Source organism: Schistocerca serialis, chromosome 3 (genome assembly GCF_023864345.2).
Source record: "Schistocerca serialis cubense isolate TAMUIC-IGC-003099 chromosome 3, iqSchSeri2.2, whole genome shotgun sequence".
Classification (NCBI taxonomy): domain Eukaryota; kingdom Metazoa; phylum Arthropoda; class Insecta; order Orthoptera; family Acrididae; genus Schistocerca; species Schistocerca serialis.
This window is the reverse complement of record NC_064640.1, coordinates 120,660,212-120,685,823: the sequence shown is the minus strand read 5'-3', so window position 1 is coordinate 120,685,823 and position 25,612 is coordinate 120,660,212. Positions and strand designations below refer to the sequence as shown.

The window sequence follows — 25,612 nt, the reverse complement described above, 5'->3', positions numbered from 1 at the left end:
CAGTTTTCAGCTGCGAAGTCGTGTGTCATGCATTTCTGTCAGCATCACACCATTCATACAGAACCAGAGCTGTACCTTAATGACGATCCACTCACTATAGTGGAGACATTTCGATTCTTGGGATTGGTTTTAGAGGCCCGATTGACTTGGCTTCCTCACCTTTGTCAGCTTAAGCAGAAGTGCTGGCAGCACCTCAATGCCCTCCACTACCTGAGCAACACCAACTGGGGTGCAGATTGTTCTACACTGCTGCAGCTCTACAGAGCCCTTGTTCAATCCCGTCTTGACTATGGGAGTCTGGCTTATGGTTCAGTGATACCTCAGTGTTGCGTTTACTCGACCCAGTGCACCACTGTGGCATTCGCCTAGCAACAGGGGCTTTTAGGACTAGTCCAGTGACCAGTGTCCTTGTGGCGACCGGAGTCCCTCCATTGCAAGTTAGGCGTGTACAAGTGCTGGCCAGTTATGTTGCACATGTTCTTAGTTCTCCTGTGCATCTGAATCATCGTCTCTTTTTCCCACCCACAGCGGTTCATCTTCCGCATCGGCAGCCCAGGTCAGGGTTTCCAATTGCGTTTTGTGTCCAATCCCATCTTTCCGAACTGCCTTTACCACCTCTCCTCAAGATCCATTCACATACACCTCCATGGTGTACACCTAGGCCATGGCTTCGCCTGGACCTTCCACATGGCCCGAAGGACTCAATTAACCCCGCAGCTCTCTGCTATCACTTCCTCTCTATTCTCAATGTGCTCCGAGGCCATGAAGTGGTTTACACCGATGACTCGATGGCTGATGGTTGTGTAGGATTAGCTTATGTCCATGGAGGACATATTGAACAGCTTTCCTTGCCCCATGGCTGCAGTGTTTTCACAGCCGAGCTGGTGGCTATATTTCGTGCTCTTGAGCACATCCATTCCTGCCCTGGGGAGTCAGTTTCTTCTGTGTACTGACTCCTTGAGCAGCCTACAAGCTATCGACCAGTGCTACCCTCGTCATCCTTTGGTAGCGAGCATCCAGGAGTCCATCTGTGCCCTGGAATGGTCCAGTTTGTCATGTCGGAATACCAGGCAACGAACTAGCTGACAGGCTGGCCAAACAGGCTATGTGGAAACTGCTTATGGAGATTGGCTTCTCTGCAACTGACTTGCGTTCAGTACTACGCCACAAGGTTTTGCAGCTTTGGGAGACAAAATGGCATAATCTCAGCACGCACAACATACTGTGTGTCATTAAGGAGACTACGAATGTATGGCAGTCCTCCATGCGAGCCTCTTGCAGGGACTCTGTGGTTCTCTGCTGGCTCTGCATTGGCCATGCTTGGGTGACACATGGCTACCTCATGCGCCGTGATGACCCACCTCAGTGACAGTACGGCCCCCGGCTGATAGTCGCCCATATCTTGGTGAGCTGTCCTCCTTTGGCTGCCCTGTGACAGACTCTTCAGTTAACGGACACATTGCCATTAATTTTAGCTGACAACTCCTCATCGTCTAATTTAGTTTTACATTTATATGTGACGGAGGGTTTTATAATTCTGTATAAGTTTTAGCATGCATGCTTTGTGTTCTACACTCTAGTGCTTTTAGGGAGGATGTTGTAATGTGTCACAGAGTGGCTGGCTTTCCTTTTTATTCTCGTGGTCAGCCAACCATGGTCATCTGCTCTCTTGTTTTTATTCCTCCTACCTCTTTCTTGCTTCTCTCTGTGATTTTCTTTTCCTGTTTGGTCCATGGTAGTGTTGGTTGTCCTCCTGCCATTCTTCTGGTTCTTCCTTTCCCCTGTTATTGTGCTGTGCGTCTCCTTTTCTTTCCTTCTTCCCTTGTGCCTTGTGTAATTCTTTTACTGGGAACAAGGGACCTATAACCTCTCTGTTTGGTCCTCCCCCTCCCCCCCCCCCCACTTTAAATCAGTCAACCAACTAACCACGTACATGTCCATGGTGTACACCTAGGCCGCAGATTCTTTTGGACCTTTCGCATGGCCCTAAGGACTCCGTTAACAGTGCTGCCCTCCGCTATCACTCCCTCTTGATTCTTGACATGTACTGGGGCCATGAAGTGGTTTACACCAACGGCTTGATGGCTGATGGTCACGTAGGATTTGTGTATGTCCATGGAGGACATATTGAACACCACTCAGTGTCAGATGGGTGCAGTGTCTTCACTGCAGAGCTGGCGGCCATATCTTGTGATCTTGAGCACATCCGCTAATGCCCTGGCAAGTCGGCTGTCGTTCTTCCCGCGAACCATACGCGACTGGAACAGAAAAGGGAGGTAATGACAGTGGCATGTAAAGTGCCCTCTGCCACAAACCGTTGGGTGGCTTGCAGAGTATAAATGTAGATGTAGATGTAACTTCAAAAACTATATTTACCACCAGTGTCTTTGTGCATATTATTTATGGCAGAATGAAGTTTGTGTCAGCAAAAACTAGCTTTAAATGCAGCTCTTGTAGTTTTCCAATGTAATTCTTAATCATAAAATCTTTGCAGCTGATCAGCCAAGTGGTAACATTGTATTGTCCAAATATTTGAATGAGTTTTGTGCCCACCAGCTTCACGCGGAGTGTTGGGATGCTGTGTTCTACATATTATGTGGTGCTGCATTCCCTCATCACCACCATTGCCATGGCCTTTGCTTCAGGAGATGTGATGGACCCACCCTTGGAAGGGATCAGTGGTCCAGCAGCTGTGTAGATATGCAGAACATTCCATCCTAACATGTCGCCTGAAGATAATGAGATAGAAACTCACTGCAGCATTGTAACAAGATGACGCCAACACTTGGCTGATGGCCTGAGAAGATTTTATCATTTGAATATACCAGAAAGTCCACAATCACATATAGTTCTTAATTGATTCATGCAAATAACAGAACTATCTCCATCATTATCTTGCTGCATCATCACTGAGAGATGGTGTGTTGATTAACTATTCAAATGAGGAAAATATCATGGTAAGTTATAGTAGAGTTTAAAATAAGGCAGAAAGTCTTCAACGGATGAATTATTGTTAAAGTATTCATTCATTTCCTGAAAGGGGACGGAACTGGGTTTATGATGATGATGGTGGCCAGTTCCAAGAGTTACTGATGAACGTTTTAATAAAATTGACACCTTTAGGTAAGAGTCATTAAACATCAAAAGTGTATGTAAAACTCATGTTAAGTAGTACACTGTATTTGAAAATTATTGATGATGTGTCATTATAACCTGACTTATCTGTAAGTTAAGCGGTGGCTATTTTTTTATTTAATTAGATTTTAATGGTTGAAATGTAAATTTTTCTGTTGTCCATTTACACGATTTGTTATTTAATTGCAAATTTATTGTTTCAGGATTATAGTCTTGTTGAATTTTTTAAATGACGCATTCACCATTGAGTGTATTATTGATTATAATTTTCACAATTGCAATTTCAACTTTTAAGTCGTTTGCAAGTGATTAAAATGCAACCGATATTAAACAGTAAAGTTAATCATTCCATATGCAAAAAGCACACACATTTTACAGCATTTCTATGAAATAATCTGTAGTGATAATTGACAATATTGCTTATGTGCCCATAGCTGATGTAAACATTAGTAGGGAGGTAAATCTTGTAGAACTGGATAACTGGAAAAGTAAGAATGGCAGGGCAGCCACGCGGTCTGAGGCGTCTTGTCACGGTCCACACGGCTCATGCCATCGGAGGTTCGAGTCCTTCCTTGGCCATGTGCATGTGTGTGTTTTGTCCACAGTGTAAGTTAGTTTAAGTAGTATGTAAGCCTAGGGACCGATGACCTAAGCAGTTTGGTCCCGTAAGATCTTACCATAAATTTACAAATTTTTTATCAATCCAGATTATTTTATGGAAGTGCTATGAAATGCGTAAGCTTTTTGTGAAATGTTTAATTTCAATGTTTTGTTATTGGGTATAACTTAACTATTTTAAAATGAATTAAAAGTCAAAACTGCAATTGTGGGAATTATATCGTCTAGTACAGTTGCTGGTGAAAGTGATGTCATTTAAATTATAGTTTAATGGTCTTTTAAGAAACTGTTTCCTCCACTGAAAACGTTTGTGCAAAATACATGTTATAGAAGTATCATGGTTTTCCTACAATATAGTTCTCGTTCAGGGTTTGTTTTCTGCTTTTTCTTGATGTTGTAGATCGACTTTGATAATCGAGATCATGATGGTCAAATGCTTTTGTCACTGGATGCTGATGCTGTCAGATTATTATGCAAGGGCGATGTGGAATATATAGGTGAGTCAAGATTTAAACTTCCATAATTCATAGTTTTGAAAATAAGCAGTACCTTTTTTTCCCCTCTTAACAATGATAGGTTTGAGAGAGCAGAGGAGTCTCCATTGCTTCATCACACCGTTGATTATTTCGGTTTTTACACCTCATGCATCACTTCACTTTCCGGTAAGCTCGTATTATTACTATGCTGTTGGATAACATTGTGCCTGTTTTATTAACCTTAGAGTTAAGAGCAGCAAAGAATTAATAACTTTATTCACAAGAAAATTCTTAAGGCAAATCTGGTGATTGTTTGGAAGGTATTGACATGTCCAACGATAATTGTTACCAAACTTATTACATATTGTACTGTCAAGGTGTTGTTTGTGAGCATTTCAAAAGGCACAGGCTGCATGTAGATAAATTCACATACTGTAGTAAACAGAAAACGACGAAGAATATTGTGTTCTACTGCAGCCTTGAATGTGATCCTTACTGACATTTTGTCTAAATTATTGTGCATTTATCTTGTACAAACAAGGAAAAGAATATTGTTTGATCTAAGAAATTACAGCCTCTGCAGAGACTGGCAACAGAACATTAGCAGAAATGTGGTAGAAGTGGAAATATTACATGTTAGAAAATGACTTTTATTTATCCCTGATGTATTAGAAAACCTTCAATTAAGTTTGAAACAGGTATGAAGTTTGTACACCTCATTTCTGCTCATGAATCAAACCCTGGTTTCTTGTGTAGGATGATAGAAGGGCTGTGGCTGTGGTAAAATGAACAGCTATGTTTTATGGTAAAGTCCTGTAGTTGTATGTTAAGGACCAGGAGGCGGACATAAAGGGATGATTACAGAAGAGTTTGGTTGAGCTTCCATCTGATTTACTTTCTGGAAAAAGTGTCATGTGACTTTATTTAGTATAGGTTAAGTGTACAATAATGACCACATCAATGACAAGAAAAATCAGAGAACCAGAAAGAAATTGTATAGCTCTGAGCTCGCTTAATCCTGTTATAGAATATAGGAGCCAGGCACTATGTGAGCACCTTATAAATAGTAAATTCGATGATCAAGAAAATCGTTATGTAACAGCATACAGAGCACATAGCAATTAATGTCCAGTTGTAGCCACCCATTTTTTAACTTCCAAGAAATAAAGTTTGTTTATTTTGGGGGAGAAAGGGGGGGGGGTAATAGTAGTGTAAATACACTAATTCATTATAAAGTGAGATTGCTACGTAATATATTGATTATATGAGGGCATGCTGAAAAGTAATCCATCCAAATTCTGTATGTAAAAACTTAGAGTTTTAAATAAAACGAACATTACCAACATTCTGCATCTTTATTTTACACACCTACATATTTATTTCTCAATACAGTCACGCTGGAGATGTATACACATCTCCCAATGAGAAACCACTTAGTTGCTACCATTACTGTTGAATGTTTGTCTATGTTGGTGGAGTCACAACCTCACCTCTGATTGCACTGCTTCATCACTATTGAAAGTGAAGTGTTCTTTAAATTTTGAAAACAGCTGAAAATAGGATGGGCCAAGTCAAGACTGTATGAAGGGTGATGAATAACAGTGAATACAACAGTATTACCCCCAGGGGCCTCACCGCTCTTCAGCAGACTCGTGCTTGGCTACCACGGGGCCCCAGCCATTGCAGCATCTTTTCCCTTCCATGCTGCGTGTCTATCCTCTTGCAGTTCTTCCTCCCCTCCCTTGGGGAAAATGTCTGGACAATTTTTGTAAATGTATTCTGCATTTCCGGTAGTCAGTATCAGAATACTTTCCTCTGTTTTTCAATCCTTCTTTATTTCTTATTCACCTGATCCTATCCTTCCTCTGCTTTGGCATCCTCTTTTTCTTCTTCCTCCCTGTGCACTCCTGAAGGTTGGCCTATACGTGTGATGCATAACAGGTGATGGGGTATCACATAATTCCCAGCCCCATGTCAACAGGTGGCGTTCGCACGTACCCCCTGGTACAGGCCAGGCCCAGGGAGGAGTGATTGCCTGAGCTGCTACCTTCCCAAATTGCCAATTGGTCCCTCTGTCATGTGTTTGGGAGTTGTGACCTGATGTGTGAACAATCACCTAAAGCAAGTGAGCCCCTTTCTGAAGGGGGACCCCAGTTAGGAGTGCACCGTCGGAGACGCTGGAAATCGTGGGGGATTTTCTCACAATGAGCCAGTCATCTTCACAGTCAGTGGCTATGAAACATAAATGGAATGAGGCTAACATTTCAAAGACCCTCCCTGATGCACCAAGGTTCCTCGTGGTTTCAAGTACTGAAGACAGCCAGTCCTTCGCTAAGGTAAATCCGTTTATTATTCAGAAAGGTGTTGATGCAGTTGCTGGCCCTGTGTAATCCTGCTTTCTTTTATGCAATGGCAGTTTGCTTTTGGAGATTACTTCTGATTCTCAAGCACAACTGTTTGCAGGTTCACTCCTCCATGGCTGTCCTATTCGTGTCAAGGCCCATCGAATGCTGAATTCTTCCTGTGGTTTCATTTACACTAGGCTGCTTGATGGTCTGACTGAGGCAGAAATCCAAACATACCTCTCTGATCAGGGTGTCATTGCGTTCCACCGGGTGAAGAAAAAAGTACACTACTGGCCATTAAAATTGCTACACCACGAAGATGACGTACTACAGATGCGAAATTTAACTAACAGGAAGAAGATACTGTGATATGCAAATATTTAGCTTTTCAGAGCATTCAAGCAAGGTTGGCGCCGGTGGCAACACCTACAACGTGCTGACATGAGGAAAGTTTCCAACTTATTTCTCATACACAAACAGCAGCTGACCGGTGTTGCCTGGTGAAACGTTGTTGTGATGCCTTGTGTAAGAAGGAGAAATGCATACCATCACGTTTCTGACTTTGATAAAGGTCGGATTGTAGCCTATCGCAATTGCGGTTTATCAGATCGCAACATTGCTTCTTGCGTTGGTCAAAATCCAATGACTGTTAGCAGAATACGGAATTGGTGGGTTCAGGAGGGTATTACAGAATATCATGCTGGACCCCAACGGCCCCGTATCACTAGCAGTCGAGATGACAGGCATCTTATCTGCATGGCTGTAACGGATCGTGCAGCCACGTCTCGATCCCTGAGTCAACAGATACGGGCGTTTGCAAGACAACAACCATCTGCACGAACAGTTCAACAATGTTTGCAGCAGCATGGACTATCAGCTCGGAGACCATGGATGTGGTTACCCTTGACGCTGCATCACAGACAGGAGCACCTGCGATGGTGTACTCAACGACGAACCTGGGTGCACGAATGGCAGAACGTTATTTTTTCGCATGAATCCATGTTCTGTTTATAGCATCATGATGGTCGCATCCGTGTTTGGCGACATCGCGGTGAATGCACATTGGAAGCGTGTATTCGTCATCACCATACTGGTATATCACCTGGCTTGATGGTATGGGGTGCCATTGGTTACACGTCTCGGTCACCTCTTGTTCGCATTGACGGCACTTTGAACAGTGGACGTTACATTTCAGATGTGTTATGACCTGTGGCTCTACCCTTCATTAGATCTCTGCGAAACTCTACATTTCAGCAGGATAATGCACGACCGCATGTTGCAGGTCCTGAACGGGCCTCTCTGGATACAGAAAATGTTCGACTGCTGCCCTGGCCAGCACATTCTCCAGATCTCTCACCAATTGAAAATGTCTGGTCAATGGTGGCCGAGTGACTGGCTCGTCACAATACGCTAGTTACTACTCTTGATGAACTATGGTATCGTGATGAAGCTGCATGGGCAGCTGTACCTGTACACGCCATCCAAGTTCTGTTTGACTCAATGCCCAGGTGTATCAAGGCAGTTATTACGGCCAGAGGTGGTTGTTCTGGGTACTGATTTCTCAGGATCTATGCACCCAAATTGCGTGAAAATGTAATCATTTGTCAGTTCTAGTATAATATATTTGTCCAATGAATACCCGTGTATCATTTGCATTTCTTCTTGGTGTAGCAATTTTAATGGCTCCTTAGCATCCACACAGTCTCTCTTTCTCACTTGTGATAGAGTGGTTCTTCCATCAAAGATTAAAGTAGGTTATGAAGTTATCACAGTCCAACCATACATTATGTCCCAATGCACTGCTACCAGTGTCATTGTTACAACCAGACTCGAGAGTCCTGTTGACACCCAGGCAAATGTGTAACCCTGTGGTAGGGATGCTCACAAGGGCGGTGGTCCGCCTCCATCTCTGTGCTGAATCAACTGCAATGGTGACCATGCTGCCTCCTCCCACAATTGTCCCATGTGTCTCAATGATCAGGTTGTCCAGGAGATCCAGGTGAAAGAAAGAGCGCCTTACCCTGTCACTCGCAAGTTGTTGGCCAGTCGGAAGCTGTACATTCTACCATTTGGCACCTACAGTACTGTTCTTGCTACATCTCGCTCCACGAAGGACAGGACCACGCAGACATGCGACCTCAAATCCAGCACTGCAGTTGTGAAATTGTCCAGTGTCGTGGTAGCATCAGCGTCTCCTCCTCCAGCTGTGCAACAAGCCACCAGACTTTCGCCTTAAGGGGCGATATCACCAGCTACACAATTGGCAGGTGGGAAAAGGCAGATGGAATACTCCCGTGAAGACTTTTATGTCCCTCCAGCCAACCAACATCAGAGTCTTCCTATGTGAACTAAAAAGGCTTGAAGAAGTCAAACAAAGGCTAATGGTCATCCCCTTTTCCAACTCAGAGATCCTTTCTGGTGCTGTCGCCACATGATACCCTCACCCGTCCGACCTTCGTGTCACCGGTGCACACCACAAACTGCTTTTCAGCCTGGACTTCGCAGGCCAATAGCAGATGAATGCCAACGCTTCTGTAGACCTCACGGAGCAGGATCCTCCTGCCTCTGTGACCTCTAGCAGCGAGTCTTCAAAGGCTGGCACTCGGCAGCTGCCGAGGTGACAGCCCATCATTTTTTCCTCATCATGACTCTCCTCCAATGGAATGTTTGCAGCCGTTGATCCAACAAAGAGGAATTACAGCTGCTCTTATAATCGCAGCATCCACTTGTTTTCTGCCTTCAGGAAACAAAATAGTTTCCTTATGACTGCTTTGAGCTCTTGCATTTCTTCCTGGTTCATTTTGACATCCTCCCCCTCGAGGATGGAATTCCATCTCATGGGGGAGTTGTGCTGCTCATACGGGATGATGTTCATACTCAACCCACCTCCCTGACTACCCACCTTCAAGCTGTTGCAGTTTTCCTTTTCCTTCCTCACTTGACCTTTTCCCTTTGTAGTCTTTACATCCCTCTGTCATCCAGTGTAAGCAGGGCAGACTTCCTCCAGCTTATTGGGCAGCTACCTCATGCCTTTCTACTGCTTGGTGACTTTAATGCACACCATCCCCTTTGGGGTTCTCCCAGAACCTGTCTGAGAGGTGCCCTGTTGGCTGACCTTCTCAATCACCTTGACCTCATCTGCCTTAACATGGGAGCCCCCCCACATTCTTTTCAGACTGCACTCACGCCTTTCCCCATTTGAACCTATTCTTCTACAGTGCCTAGGTTGCCCATAGCCTCAAGTGGTCCAGTCTCTCTGACACATACTCGAGCGACCATTTCCCGTGTGCTATCCATTTGCTGACTCCTACTCCACATACGTGCATACCCAAATGGCAGCTTTCTAAGGCCGACTGCTGGAGGCTTTACTCCTCTCTGGTGTCCTTCGATGAACATCATTTCCCTAGTTGTGATGACCAGGTAGAATATCTTACAAAATTTATCATTACCACCAGAAAATGTTTCATTCGTCACACTACTCCTTTACCATGCCGTGCCCCGGTCCCTTAGTCAACTGAGGTGTGCCATGGTGCAATTTGCACACGGAGACACGCTCTCCACTTTCTTACCAGTCATCCTTCGATGGCAAACTGCATTCATTATAAACAGTTGCGTGCACAGTCTTGTCGCATTCTTTGGGAGAGCAAAAAAGATAGCTGTACTTCATTCACTAGTTCTTTTTAACAGTTCCAGTCCCTCTTCCGTTGTGTGGGCCAATTTGTGACAGCTCTCTGGGATGAAGATCCATTCCCCAATTTCGTGCCTGACAGTAGCAGTTGTCATTGTGGACCCTATTGCTATCTCCAACACCTTGGGCTGCCATTTTGCGTAGATTTTGAGCTCCTCCCACTATCACCCTGCCTTCCTCCATCGAAAGTGAGTGCAGGAGGCTCTGGTGATACATTTATCTTCTCAGAATAATGAGTGTGACAAGGCATCTATACTATGAGGGAGCTAGATCATGCTCTCACTTCATTCCGATCCTCTGCCCCAGGGTCAGACACTGTTCATATTCAGATGTTGCAGCACCTTGCAGCCAAGCACGTTTTGCTAAATATGTACAACCGCATTTGGGCATTTGGGCAGAGGGCACATTTCCCAGATTTAGGCCACTGTTATACTCATACCTAAGCCAGGTCAGGACAAAAACCTTCTTTGTAGCTACCACCCCATTTCTTTCACCAGCTGTGTTTGCAGGGTGATGGAATGTATGATTCATGCCTGGCTGGTACGGTGGCTCGAGCCTTGCAATTTACTGGCCACAGCACAGTGAGGATTTCGAGCACCCCATTTTGCAGTTAACCATCTCATCACTTTGTCTACCCATGTCATGAATGATTTTCTGTTGAAATCCCAGACTGTAGTTTTGTTTCTCAATTTGGAGAAAGCCTATGACACCTGCTGGAGGACTGGTATCCTCCATACACTCTGTGTGTGGCTTCCATTGCCGCCCGCCCCATTTTCTTCAGGAATTTTTAAAAGACCAAGTTTTCAAGTTATATGTGGGTTCTGCCTTGTCAGACACTTTTCTCTAGGAAAACGGTGTGCCTCATGGTTGCGTCCTGAGCGTCATCCTCTTTGGTATCGCCATTAACCTTATAATGGCCTATCTCCTGCCTGGCATATCCGGCTGCCTTTTCGTTGACGATTCCATGGACTTGTCTCCTTGAGCGGCATCTTCAGCAATGTCTCGATCGTCTTTACTCATGGCACATCGACAATGGCTTTTGTTTTTTCAGTTTTCTGTTTGTATGAATTTCTGGCAGTGCAATTAGTTTCTTGCACCGTGTGTACATTTGGGCCTGTTGCTCTTCAGTTCCTTAAAACAATGAATTTCCTGGGGTTTATGCTTGATAGGAAGCTTTCTTGGTCCTCCCATGTGTCTTATGTGGCTGCCTGCTATACACTGTCCATCAGTGTCCTATGTGTCCTCAGTGATACTTCCCAGGGAGCGGATAGGACCACCCTCCTCTGTTTGTATCTGTCCCTTGTCCATTCAAAACTAGACTGGTTGTTTCATTCGCGCATCTGCACATCTGTCCCTCTTATGCTATCTCAATATTATCTACCATCATGGCATCCATTTGACCATTGTTTCCTTTTACACTAGCCCAATTGAGAGTCTGTTCACAGAAGCTGCCGAACTACCGCTATCCTACCACTGTGACTTTCTCCTCAGAAGATGCCGTTTGTCATGCGTGGGTGCCCATCTTATGCTGCCTCCTTTGATGACTCCTTTGATCACTATTACAGCGCGTGTTCTTCTTCTGTTACCTTCTGGAGTTTGCTTTCAGCTCTTGCTCCAGCAACTTAACTTCAAGCAACCTGCAACTTTCCCAATGGGTGTGAACCCATCACCACCTTGGATTCGTGTGGCGGCCCGTGTTCACTTTGGCCTTCATTCACTTCCTAAGTACACTACTCCAGCCTCGCTCTATCGCCTTCAGTTTCACGACCTTTGCGTGGAACTTTGCGATAGTACCTTTGTGTACACTGGCAGCTTTCGGACTGAACGTGGCGGCAGGTGTGCCTTCATCGTTGGCGCTGATGTTTTTTGATACTGACTTCTACAACACTGCTCAGTATTTACAGCAGAGCTCTGAGCCCCTTATCATGCCATGCGGTACATCCAGTGACACAGGCTTTTCAGTTGCATCATCTACTCAACTCTCTTAGTGCCCTTCAAAGCCTCTGTGTGCTGTACACCATCCATCCCTTAGTGCAACAGGTCCAGGAAAGCTGTCCTTTTTCTTTCTTGATGGAGCCACTGATGTTTATGTGGGTTCCTGGTCATGTTGCTCTGACAGGGAAAGAGGCTGCTGATGCTGCTGCCATGGCTGCAGTCCTCGTACCTCAACCCACTAGTTCTTACATTCACTCCGATGATCTCTGTATTGCTGTGTGTCAGCAGGTGGTGTCACTTTGTCATCACCGCTGGTCCTCCCTTCATGGGAATAAGCTCTGGGTTATTAAACATCTCCCAGCAGCTTGGATGACCACCTCTTGGCCCTCTCACTGTGAGGAGATAATTTTAACTTGGTTGTATACTGGGCACTGCCTTTTTAGCCATCACCATGTATTATGTGGTGCTCCCCCATCACTTTGTGCACATTACTATCAACTTGTGACTATCTGTCATTTCCTGACAAAATGCCCTTCTTTTTAACCACTTAAGTTCTCGTTTGTTTTTTCCTTCTGGCTTACTGGCCATTTTAAAGAATGACACGCAGTCTGTTGACCGTGTTTTACTTTTTATCTATCATAGCAATATGGCGAAGGTGATTTAACTTTTAGTTCTGGACCTCTGTTTCTCTACTGCATATTTTATGGACTTTTCTCCACATCCCTGTTTTTAGCTGTCTTCTCTTCCATCGATTGGGATTGACATATAATTGTTTTAAACTCCTCTCTTTGTCTTTGACATGAACGCATATGACCCTAGTTGTTTTTGCGCCCTAAAACAAAACAAAGAAACTAACAGTGTTACAGATGTCGCAGCACTTGTGCATGGTCCGGCATTGTTGTGCTGAAGGAAAGGGTGCTCTATGTCTTTAAAAACTCTTTGCATTCGAAACTTGATTACAGCACACTGGTTCTCATGCCCTGGCGTACTTGCATTACAATCACCCTGTTACACATTACAATTTGGTGCCCTCTAATGGAGGATGGCTGAAAATATGTAGACATAAAGAATAAAGATGTAGAATGTTAAAAAATTTTTGGTTTATTTAAGAAGCTTTAACAGTTTTCACATAGTAGTCAGATGCATTACTTTTCAGCACATCTTCATTTGATGGCTTCCAGACATGAAAGACTAAGCAGCATGTAGGTACAGCACTATTGCCGGACAGCCAGTGGAATGGTACAGATAATAATCTCTGTGGGGATACACTTTAAGTGCAGGTTACATCATCTTAATTCCATTATGGTTCTTTGAGTTTTATTTAGTGATGGGATAACTTTGGTGATACTAATGGAAAACTGTACAGCTTGCTTTTGGTGATTAAGGTAAATGTGCCAAGATCACATCCCTACTTACAGTATTGCAAATATTTACTGTTTTTTCTGTGCTGCAGGTCACTGGCTCAAATTTGACCACCCTGACGTATTTTTTATTTAGTATTTATCAGTTCTGGAAGTTTCTCAAAATTCTTATGTTGGTAACCTCTACCACTATATAAAAACAAGACGACATTTAACCTGTTACCAAAAATCCCAAAGTTCTTGAACAATTTACTTCAAATTTTTTACATAGTACTCTGAGAAATATTTAGACAGACATAGACTGTATATTCTCTTAAATAATTTACAGGTTTTCTGTTAAAACCAAGTGTGAGAAAGAAAATGCTGTACTGTGCTGTGAAAATATGTAGTTAAGTTTTCTTTATCACCATCAGTTTTAACTACAGTAGTAGGACATTTAAACCATTAGACAAATTTTTTCTTCCCTATAATTATTTTCTTTCCCCTTGTATATAATTTTAAACAAAAGCTGTATACGCGACACTATGCTGTTTCTTCTTCCTTGCAGTCAGTTTTAACAGAAAGCAGGAAAGTTGTATTTACTGACTTATAATTAAAACAATACTGCAGAACCTGAATCACTTATGACTGCATAATCCTACCTGTTCACAGATTAAAACACGATGAAATACTGTCATTGAAGCTTTTATTCTTGCAGCTCGAGCAACTGGAAAAGGGCTCTCTTATACCTCACATACCAGTGATCTCAACTGATTTACCCCACTCGCATTAAGTGACTTCAATTCCCACTCAATGTTTTCCATGCAATAACAGTAAACAAGGCTCATGGATGTAGAGGGGGGGGGGGGGGGGGAAGAGATAGGAGATGGACAGAGGGAGGTGGAGGTGGAGGTATAGCCAATTCCAATACATATTTAGCTGTTGCAATGCATTTCCAGGCTCACCAGCATTTCTATACTCTGTATAAATAGCTGTATACTCTATCCAGGAGGTCAGTCCTGTTCTGTTGGTTCATAATAAACTGCCTGAAGAGTTGTACTTCATGGATGACTTGACTTTTACATTTGGACTTGATGGTGGTTTGGCTGTTACAGTTTGTGGAGATGGAGGGCAATTCGAAACACCTACATCATCGTGGCTCGAATTGGACAGCATAAAAGCTGTCACCTACACTGACAAGAATTAGAATGCAAGCAGTACATCATTCTAAGATACACATATTCAGGAGAAAGATGGATTCCAAAAGAGCAGTAACTCAGCTGCACATTAGTCACCCATTAGTGTTTCCCAAAGATACTGGCCAGGAACCTGTGAAATGATGGAAAGGATTCAGCCAAGTCATCAAATACAACAAATGGGATGACATGATGTGTGTGGCAAATGTGTACTTAGATGGCATAGCCCATCAATGATTAGAGAACAATGAAGAAAAGCCCAGTAACTGAGATAAATCCCAGGCTGAACTGAAGAAAACATTCGCCGAAAACCAGCAGAAAATCTGCTTGCCAGAGCAACAGTTGAAGAACTGCACTGAACATAATGGGTTACTGACACAATCGTGCATACAGAATGTTTTATCCCTTGCCACAGTTCTCTCTAATCCGAATATGACAGAAGCTGACAAAATATCACACCTGATGAAAGGAATCACAGAAGACATGTACTAATATCTTCTGGTAAAGGATGTCATCGTGATAAAGGAAATCATCAGATGGTGCCAGCATTGTGAGAAAATGCAACAGAAAACATTGGAAGAAACAAGTATGAATGACTCCTGAATATGGTTTGTATGGCAGTTGTGGAAGACCACTATGATCATGACATTGCTCCTCTCGTATTTCAGGTATTGAGAGAAAAGATACAGCATTTTATGGCAACCAGAACTGTTGACACAAGTGAACAATAGATAGTAGCCTGGAATGTGAATAATGTGTTCTTATTTTAATAAGAAGTCGCAAAATGACTGCAATAATTTTGTTTTCCGGTATCTTATATGTATATGCAATTAGCTTTAAATTTGAGTGGTGGTCATTATGGACTTGGGTTCAGTTGTGTGTGACATCACAGAGTATTATTAAGGGTGAGTGGCAGAGTGCACGTGGTCTTTTGTTGGTGGTTTTTGTACATTGGTTGGTCATTGTTGGCGAGTCAACAGCATGTGATGCACAGCTGATCAGCCTCAAGAGTTTAATTCTGTACTTTTCATTGGACTTCAAACAATTTTGTGCATGATTCTTCTTAAAAAGTTTTGCAACACTGCACACATCTGTTACCAATGTATCTTTACTCTTAATGCTGTCTGCACCTCTTCATGTCTGGTTCTATCAGTATCCTCCTTCACTATATCCCATTTTACTTTTATTTTGTTATCTAACTTGATTATCTTTTTCTCGTAATGCATTTGTTTTGATGTCCCTAATAATATTTTTAATATTTTGCAGTAAGTCTGGTAATAAGTTGTAGCATTAACATTAGAGCCGTTTACACACTTACAAATCTCTCAAGTTCATTATGTCCTCCATCAGTGACACGACCAATATCATGTCAGTACTCAATTCCTTCCATACTAATGTGTGTGCATTGTCACTGATGTTAGGGCAGTACGGATCTGGTTCTTCAAATCTTCTAGCTTTGGGATAGCGTTGGTGCGTAAACATTGTCATTAATCAAACCATGCTACTAGTTGTCACAGGGCATCATATCCAGCTACCACTGAGGGCAACTGAGAAGTTGTAAATTGCTGGCAGTTTGAAGACCAAACCAATGGCTCAGTAAAGTTTCATTCAGATATTCACACACTTGGTGACGCCAATGAGGGGGTGTCCGATCTTGTTGAAAAAGGAAGTTGTCCTTATTCAACATCAGAAACAACCAGTTTAGTAACATAGCAAGATACTGCTGATGATTAACCGCATTTCCGTAAAAGAAGAATGAGTCTAAACAGATGAGTGGGATATAACACAAAACACATTGACTTTTGATGATGAATCTTATACATGTTCAGTGTGGGCATATTGGTTCTATAGGCCCCAAATCCAAACATTGTGTTTGTTTACTTTCCCAGTAATGTGGGAAGTTGCTTAATCACTGAACACAATGCATTAGGCAAAATTGTTATCATTGTCAATAGCATTCTAAAGGTTGTCAGATAATGCCACATGTTCGCATTTGTCATTGTGACAGAGAGCCTGTAATAGTTGTTACTTGTATAGCCTCAGAACCAATTGAGACATCAGGACATACCAAATTGTTGTTATAGGCAGTTTTAAATCCCAAATGGCTTGAGGAATTGATTTTGTAGAAGTATGTTGGAAAGCAGTTTGAAATCATGCGACATTTTTGGCAGCAACATCAGGGTGGTCAGGACTCTGTCCTTTACGTCCTGTGCCTACAAACTGTTGATACCATCTGTTAATGTTCCATCTGTTTGTAGGATCAATTTGGTACCTCAATCTGAAATGTCTTTGCATTGTAATCACAGAATTACACTTCACAAACTCAAGAATGCGAAACGATTTCTGCTACAGAGTAGCTATTTTCCAACATAGGATGGCAACCAAGCAAAGAGAAGACAACTGACATCTATTGGCAATGCATGTAAACCAGACAGTATTCATTCCTCCAGTAACAAAGCTGCAGCACGCTGATCAGTATTTTGACAACACAATTCTTTTTAATATGTACACTCCTGGAAATGGAAAAAAGAACACATTGACACCGGTGTGTCAGACCCACCATACTTGCTCCGGACACTGCGAGAGGGCTGTACAAGCAATGATCACAGGCACGGCACAGCACAGCGGACACACCAGGAACCGCGGTGTTGGCCGTCGAATGGCGCTAGCTGCGCAGCATTTGTGCACCGTCGCCGTCGGTGTCAGCCAGTTTGCCGTGGCATACGGAGCCCCGTCGCAGTCTTTAACACTGGTAGCATGCCGCGACAGCGTGGACGTGAACCGTATGTGCAGTTGACGGACTTTGAACGAGGGCGTATAGCGGGCATGCGGAGAGGCCGGGTGGACGTACCGCCGAATTGCTCAACACGTGGGGCGTGAGGTCTCCACAGTACATCGATGTTGTCGCCAGTGGTCGGCGGAAGGTGCACGTGCCCGTCGACCTGGGACCGGACCGCAGCGACGCACGGATGCACGCCAAGACCGTAGGATCCTACGCAGTGCCGTAGGGGACCGCACCGCCACTTCCCAGCAAATTAGGGACACTGTTGCTCCTGGGGTATCGGCGAGGACCATTCGCAACCATCTCCATGAAGCTGGGCTACGGTCCCGCACACCGTTAGGCCGTCTTCCGCTCACGCCCCAACATCGTGCAGCCCGCCTCCAGTGGTGTCGCGACAGGCGTGAATGGAGGGACGAATGGAGACGTGTCGTCTTCAGCGATGAGAGTCGCTTCTGCCTTGGTGCCAATGATGGTCGTATGCGTGTTTGGCGCCGTGCAGGTGAGCACCACAATCAGGACTGCATACGACCGAGGCACACAGGGCCAACACCCGGCATCATGGTGTGGGGAGCGATCTCCTACACTGGCCATATACCACTGGTGATCGTCGAGGGGACACTGAATAGTGCACGGTACATCCAAACCGTCATCGAACCCATCGTTCTACCATTCCTAGACCGGCAAGGGAACTTGCTGTTCCAACAGGACAATGCACGTCTGCATGTATCCCGTGCCACCCAACGTGCTCTAGAAGGTGTAAGTCAACTACCCTGGCCAGCAAGATCTCCGGATCTGTCCCCCATTGAGCATGTTTGGGACTGGATGAAGCGTCGTCTCACGCGGTCTGCACGTCCAGCACGAACGCTGGTCCAACTGAGGCGCCAGGTGGAAATGGCATGGCAAGCCGTTCCACAGGACTACATCCAGCATCTCTACGATCGTCTCCATGGGAGAATAGCAGCCTGCATTGCTGCGAAAGGTGGATATACACTGTACTAGTGCCGACATTGTGCATGCTCTGTTGCCTGTGTCTGTGTGCCTGTGGTTCTGTCAGTGTGATCATGTGATGTATCTGACCCCAGGAATGTGTCAATAAAGTTTCCCCTTCCTGGGACAATGAATTCACGGTGTTCTTATTTCAATTTCAAGGAGTGTATATTCCTTTTTAAACACACTGTATAGATATGGTTCCTAGATCACGGCCATGTCCACCTCATGTCTTATCAGATGATGACTCAGGGTGTCAGTTGCTGCTTTACTTTGTTGCACTTTTATGTGCAACACTTGCAGCCTCCAACTTGCCACCATGGTTGCTTCAGATGTCTTTGATTATCATGTTAGTAACGTGAGAGAACCCTTAGTATAGTTCCAGGTCCTGTTTTTGCATTGCCCTCGGGGACTTTTTCACCAACTTCCACCACAAGTGTTTTGGCCATCAGATAAAATCTTTATTACTCTTAATTACCCTCTGGTCCTCTGTCATGACCTAGTTCTGCACCCATACTTTCTCAAACAGTCTATAGAGGAGTACCCTTAAGCAGTTTTGGTATCCATATTGATACCTTTGTGGGCCTGAAGAGCTCAGTCGCTGTCTTGACAAGCACCTTCACCCCCTCCCACAGAGATATCGTGGGCACTATGACTTTAAACCAATCCACTGTTTCCATCTTCTCACAAATAAAGATAAAACCATGTTTGTCCAGACAGACCCTCCTGAGTTTGGTATGTGGACTTAGAGCCTCCCCAGTCTTCTCAAAGAGAAGCAGCTCCACCTGCTGCTTGGTTATGCTGGCCAGTGGATATCCGTATTGGGTAACTGCCCTCCTGAAAACTGAGACTGTAGTACCATATGTCTGTTTCCCTTTTTCTTGCCTTGCTTTTTTCTGGCTCCAATTATCATGAGAACTGGGAGAATTAGACTCCTACTGCGTTCTCTTGTTGTGTGTCTTAGGGGAAGAAGAGGTCTGTTTACCCCCTTCACCCTGAGAGGTTTTTTTTAAAAAGTCTTAGGCTCAAGACCTTTTTATTCCATCCATTTATGTTTAGGTACCCAGTCTTTCCCATCCGTTCCATTTTGTTCTATAAGTAGTTTTCTCTTTTGAGCATTAGAAAAGGGTTTAATCTTGACCCGTTCCAACTTCTCTGTGACAATTTCCACATATAGGACTGGTTCATCACCCGATAAAACTGTGGAAACAGCTCCCATCACTTCCAGCTCCAATTTTTGGGTGTTTGAGGTCTCACCAAGTTTCTCAGTTTTTGTTTTATTTTGTTGTGTGTTCTCCATTTTGGTCTCAAAAGAATTAGGAATTTATTTGGTTGACACTACAGAGCACCATGTGGTCCAAGGCTAATTACTCAGGAAGATTGCTTGTATCCGTGAGGCTTCATTAATGTCACATCTTCCCATGTGCCACACACCCCTCAACACAGATCATGTCACTCCTTGGACTGCGTATCTGAGCATTTAAGGAAAGACTTTGGGAGTGAATATGAGAAAGGTGAACTTTGGGAATGGATATGGGAAAGGTGAGGCATTTTGAGACACTGGTTCACCCACTGAGGCCTGTCTAGAATGGGAGACCCTACCAGTAGCTGCCCTACAGCCAGCATAGTCCTCGGCTTTATGCAAATATACAAGCCTCTCTGCCCGCATGGCCAATGCTTAGAGAGAGAGGTGCCACCTGGAGAGATATTCCAATCTAAATAACTTACCTTTATGAGAACACAAAAACTCACATGCTGTACCTTAACAATGTTGCAGAGGCTAATCAAGAAATGATCCCCATTTTTAAAACAATTGACATCTGCAAATGTTTGGACACAGTATGCAATGGTGGCAGGATGTAAAAACTTATTCCATGAGTACTTCAAAGGTAAAGCTAAAGTCATTAAATGCTATGCATTGTGTTGCAAAATACATTGCCATATATAAACTTGCAAAAGAAAGATTTGTTTGTTTTTTAACACTTTGACCAACATAATTCTTATGCCAAAGAAATGTAATGAACAAATTGTAACAATAATTCTTAAAAAGGAAATTCAGTCTTAAAGCTTTGTTACACTTTTTGTTATTCATTGTATAATACTAAGAAAAATTGGTATTCCATCAAAGGCCTTGCAATCAAAGAGTATGGAAACTGAAGCTGAATATGACCCCTTAGTAACTGCATTGTCAGAAACAGCAACAAAGGATTGTCACATAAATTGTGTGACAAATCTCTCAACATTTGTGATTTGTGAAAGATGCAGCATGTAGTGTAAATTCCTTGACAAACAAATAAAAAAACTTTGTCAGTCTCTCATCCATGTATAGCTTATCATACAGTAATTATACTTGCAGTGATTTTTACCCAAAGATTAACACCCTTTATTCTCAGTTACATAAATTATATCAAGGAATAAAGGGAGGTACACATACAGAGTAATAAAACTCTTGTTCATATCTACCATCTGAAACAAAAATCTTACAAATGAAGCATTTAAGTATACAAGTATATTTTCTAATGCCATTTCATCTCTCCTGCCAGCATACCTTATTTTGATAAAAACGTCATTTAAAGTGCAAATTTTGAAACTCATTGGTGTAAAAGACAGCAAGTATGTTATTAGTGAAATGTAGGTAATTGGTATTGTTACCCTGATGTTTTTGCAGCAATTCTGAAGCATCTATCAGTACCTGTGACCCTTGAGAAAGCGGAGCTTCTTTTTCTGAACTGAAAATCATTTTTAAAAAGGCTTGATTTTCCATTATGAGTCAATAACAGTTACGTGGTTTGGTGGTGCTTTCAATAGAAAATGAAACAGCACATTATTTGAATTTTTCTAATATAATAGACTTTCCTGCAGATTCATATTTTGGTGACTTGGGACAAGAGGAAGTAGATGGAGAAACGGGGGGAGGGGGGAGGACGACATTAGGTCATTAGGTACATGACCTGGAGCCCCCATGAGGCAGAAAGAAGTGTGTTGGACAAATTACCCTGACACAGGACTTTCTCCTACAGCAAATAGACTCAGCAGTATATCACTAACAGTAGAACACATTTTAGTTGGTAGTATTTTATTTGCTGACAAGGAAGCAGGCCTTAAACTGCCTATGGAGCTGCTCTCTATTTGAGATATTTGACAGATGTAGCCAGGAGTTTTAAAGTTTTGTGAGGCAATAAGACTAATTTCTAAAATATTAGGAGATGTATTTTAACCGGCATCGGATAACCTGGCTCTTTCCTATTTTTGCAGAAGTGTTGTGCGGACCACAAGCATTGACAAATAAATTGGACTAATTTCAGTCCACTACTTCATTTTTAATATTCTCCCTTTCTACTAATATCTTTAAACATTGTGATTTTATCATACTATGGGTGGTGGTGGTGATTGTTGTTGTTGTTGTTGTTGTTGTTGTTGTTTCAAAACTGTTCTAAAGGAATTGTGGAAATTGACCTACCCCTCCTATTGAGAGATGCTGATAATCTGAATGGTCTTTCTATGTGACAGATACTGTGCACACGCTAGCCTTGAGGTAATGATCCAGTAAAAGCCAGCATTATCTCTAGTCCAGTTGATGTAAGTGGAAGAAGATAATGTGGATAGAATTTATAAAATGTGAATTACAAGTTAGAATTTGAGAGAGAAATAGATCTACTTGTGCACATCTCCTGTTTTGGGCATTACTACCCTCGCAAACAGATACCAACATACCCCAAAAGAATGAGGGTGTTATTGCAAAGAATACTATGAAAACTATAAAACAGGAAGTGACAATTTTGAAAGAAGGAAGAGAAAATTTTTCTTAATCAAAACGTCTGCCAAAAGTTGTTTTCTTTTCAGCTTTGTAAAGCATTCTTTTGGTGTTAGAGATTCAACATGATCTATTAAAACTGTGCACACCAACAAATTGTTCTCACTGAAACATCTCAAATATTTATTGTTCATTCCAACTGACTGTGTACAGATGCTCAAGATTGAAACATTTTTTCATCTGTTGTCACTTAATTTCTTAATTTTGTACTGTGAAAGTTTGAGAAGAGACACGTGTGTGTGTGTGTGTGTGTGTGTGTGTGTGTGTGTGTGAGAGAGAGAGAGAGAGAGAGAGAGAGAGAGAGAAAGGGGGGGGGGGGGGTTGTAGAGTTACGTGTATATACTGTAAAAAATTACTGTGCATGTTATGATGGGCTGTTTCCTTTTTCTTCACAGCGGATAATAAGCTCGATTCGATTCTCAGGACCATACTAAATTCATTCGTGATCATCATATGCAGTGCATCCTTGGTTCTCTGCAGCAGAGCAATTTATCGAGCTCAAGAACTGAAGTGGGTAAATATTGACTCTAATCTAATAAATAGTTGATTGTTTTTAGTCTAACTTTTATCATGTCCAAGTAGTCTTATTAATGTGAAGAAACAAATATTTGTGTGAGAATAGCTCAGTGCTCACCTTATAGACCATGCATCTAACATCTGTGATGTCACACACTACTGAACCCAAGTCGCGCACACACACACATTTATAATTTCTATCATTCAAATTTAAAGATAAGAGTGTGTGTGTGTGTGTGTGTGTGTGTGTGTGTGTGTGTGTGTGTGTGTGTGTGTAAAGATACCACAAAACAGAAAATTATTGCAAGGAAATGGAAGACCTACAGCCATCTTTGTCATCATTTATTGTGCAACTACCATCTTCGGGTGTTAGTTGATGCTGAAGGGGTTATCATGATCCATATATATATGGTGCATCAGTGGCCAACTATTGGTTTAAGTAGACTACATGTAACTGTAATGTCATCTATCCAACCGTCGGCTGACTCCGGTTGACATCTGCTGGAGCTAAATTTATCATCCACAATGAAGACAATGAGTGTCATCGTATTTAATTTACAGTGCAACATTTTCTCTGTACTGTCACAACTTGATAGCTACAGCCAATACAATAACAATGGCTAGATCTCTCACAACAGAGGTGGCCATAATAGAAAACATCATGCAAGTAAACCTACCCAAGGAATACACTTTGAAAGTAATGGGCTTCCAATATGTTGTAGTGTAGAGCAAAAAGATACATTTCTTACATATGCCTGTGTGACCTTTAAGAGGGTGAAACACACCCTTGAAAACAATCAAGTAATATTTATCAGTGAATACTGTTGAAATGGTAATAGATATAAAAAAATTAATGTCTAATAAATGTTCTATGGTGTCTAATGTTTGTTACAACGGTACACCCAGGTTTGTCAAAAAAGCCATTTTTTTCAAAATCCTGTCCTCTCCCCCCTCTATTTTGTTTACATTTTGCCCTCAGGGCTCAGCATTCGTTTGCTGAGTACAGGCTTGGTGACACCGGGATTCCTGAGCTGGGGGCTGGTAATCGCCACCAGTCCTCTGTATTGGTAATCTCTGGGCATGCTTCAGTGACCACCATGTGGCACAGTGGTGGAACATTGTGTGTCTCGGGGATTGAGGATCTTGGCTTGACAGCTCGGATCGCGAGGATGAAATGAACATCTATAAAACACCTTCCAATTTCAAGGTGTGCTACACATTGATGAGATGCATGGCTGTTGAGTTGGAACAGTCATTAGCAGGCAACCTCAGGGGAGCCTGCCGCTCCTCAGTTGTATAAGGCTTACTCAGGCACGTGGGACTCTGTCAGAGCGAACCTTTACTTCCATAGCTGCTCATGGGACTGAAATGGATCCTCCGAAATATTTCTTTTCCTCCTCCCAGCGGAAAGGATGGACTGCAAGGAGGTACCACCACCCAAGCTAACAGCAGGGCTTGTATAGCCAGTCGTCGTGATTCAGTCCATAGTAACAGACTGCATGCTGTTTTGCAGAATGTGTTTCTTATAGTTAAAAGCAAAAAGGATAGTTTTGAGAAAGTTTCTTGATTCTCATACAGAAAGGCTTAGAAAGCATTGCTGGCACCTTAAAATCTGTTAAGCACTTGTGCAATGGGGCTCGGTTGGTTGAAACATCTAGCTCACGAGTAAAGAACCCTCAGAAAGCTCAGTGCTTCGGGGAGTATGTGATAGATACTGAAGTGCACAACACCTTGAACTACAGCAATGGTGGTGTGGCTTGCAGCGATCTAGTTGGCATTCCCCAAGAAGAACTGAAAGCTAAGTGGTCCCGGGAAGGCATGCAAAATGTTAAGAAATGGTTGGATGACGATCTTGTGAAATCACTCTTTTTATCCTTACTTTTAACTGCAAAAAACTACCAGAGCGTTTCATGGCAGGTTCCCTACGCCTAAGTGTGTGGCCTTATTTCCCAAATCCAATGTGGTGTTTTGAATGCCAGACCTTTGGGTACACTACTCTTGGTTGTAATTGAGAAGCCACTTTCGTGAAATGTGGTGAAACCTCCCATGATGGAATTGGTTGTTCCTGTCCCCAAAATGTGTCAACTGCTCTGGGAATAACCCTGGGTGGAGTAGTAACTGCGGAGTTTTCCTTGAGGAGCAGGAGATACAGGAAATGAAAACGTCAAAGCACATCCCATATTGTGAAGCCAAGATTATAAAAGTCCATGCAGCCACCCATGTTCACTGCCTCATTTTCTTCCATCCTGAAACAGTCAGTCCGGAAGGCTGATGCAGCTACACTAATGGAGGTTGTGAGTTTCAGCACTAGCACCTGCGTTTGTCAATGCACTTGTGCTGGTGCAGTTCCATTGAAGCCTGGCCCTCCCCCCAGAACTTCAGGACAGGCTGTGGTTGCAGACATTGTGGAACTTCCTGCCGTTCCACAGGTAAAGTCTTTTGCACCACCCCGTGCTGCTACAACCACAACCTTAACCCAAAAAATCACTCGAAGGCGAGTAAACGCCCACTGAAGGAGACAGGAGGTACGCAGTCCAACAATATTGACATAATCCTATCTGACGTCTCTCTTCAATGTCCTTCAGAGGTGATGGAACTTGATGTTGGACTGCAGCAATCATCTTGCCTCAAGACTGAGCCTCCACCCATTGTGGGCTCTCCTTCCTGGCAGAAAGCCAAGCTTAAAGTGTTAACCCAAGATAGGTGGCTCCCATTATACAATGGAACATTAATGGGTTCTGGACACATGTGGAGGAACTGAAATTCCTAGCACAGCAATG

At 43.0% G+C, this 25,612-nt stretch overlaps 1 protein-coding gene across 2 annotated transcripts in view; it reads left to right on the top strand.

Moving 5' to 3' along the window:
- Positions 1-25,612, top strand: part of LOC126469813 (mucolipin-3-like) — a 170,607-nt gene that overhangs the window by 85,879 nt on the left and 59,116 nt on the right. For both annotated transcript variants that reach the window (XM_050097092.1, XM_050097091.1), the window contains exons 6-7: positions 4,154-4,250; positions 22,712-22,830. In XM_050097092.1, coding sequence (XP_049953049.1) covers positions 4,154-4,250; positions 22,712-22,830 — 216 coding nt within the window. The remainder of the gene's footprint in view (positions 1-4,153; positions 4,251-22,711; positions 22,831-25,612) is intronic.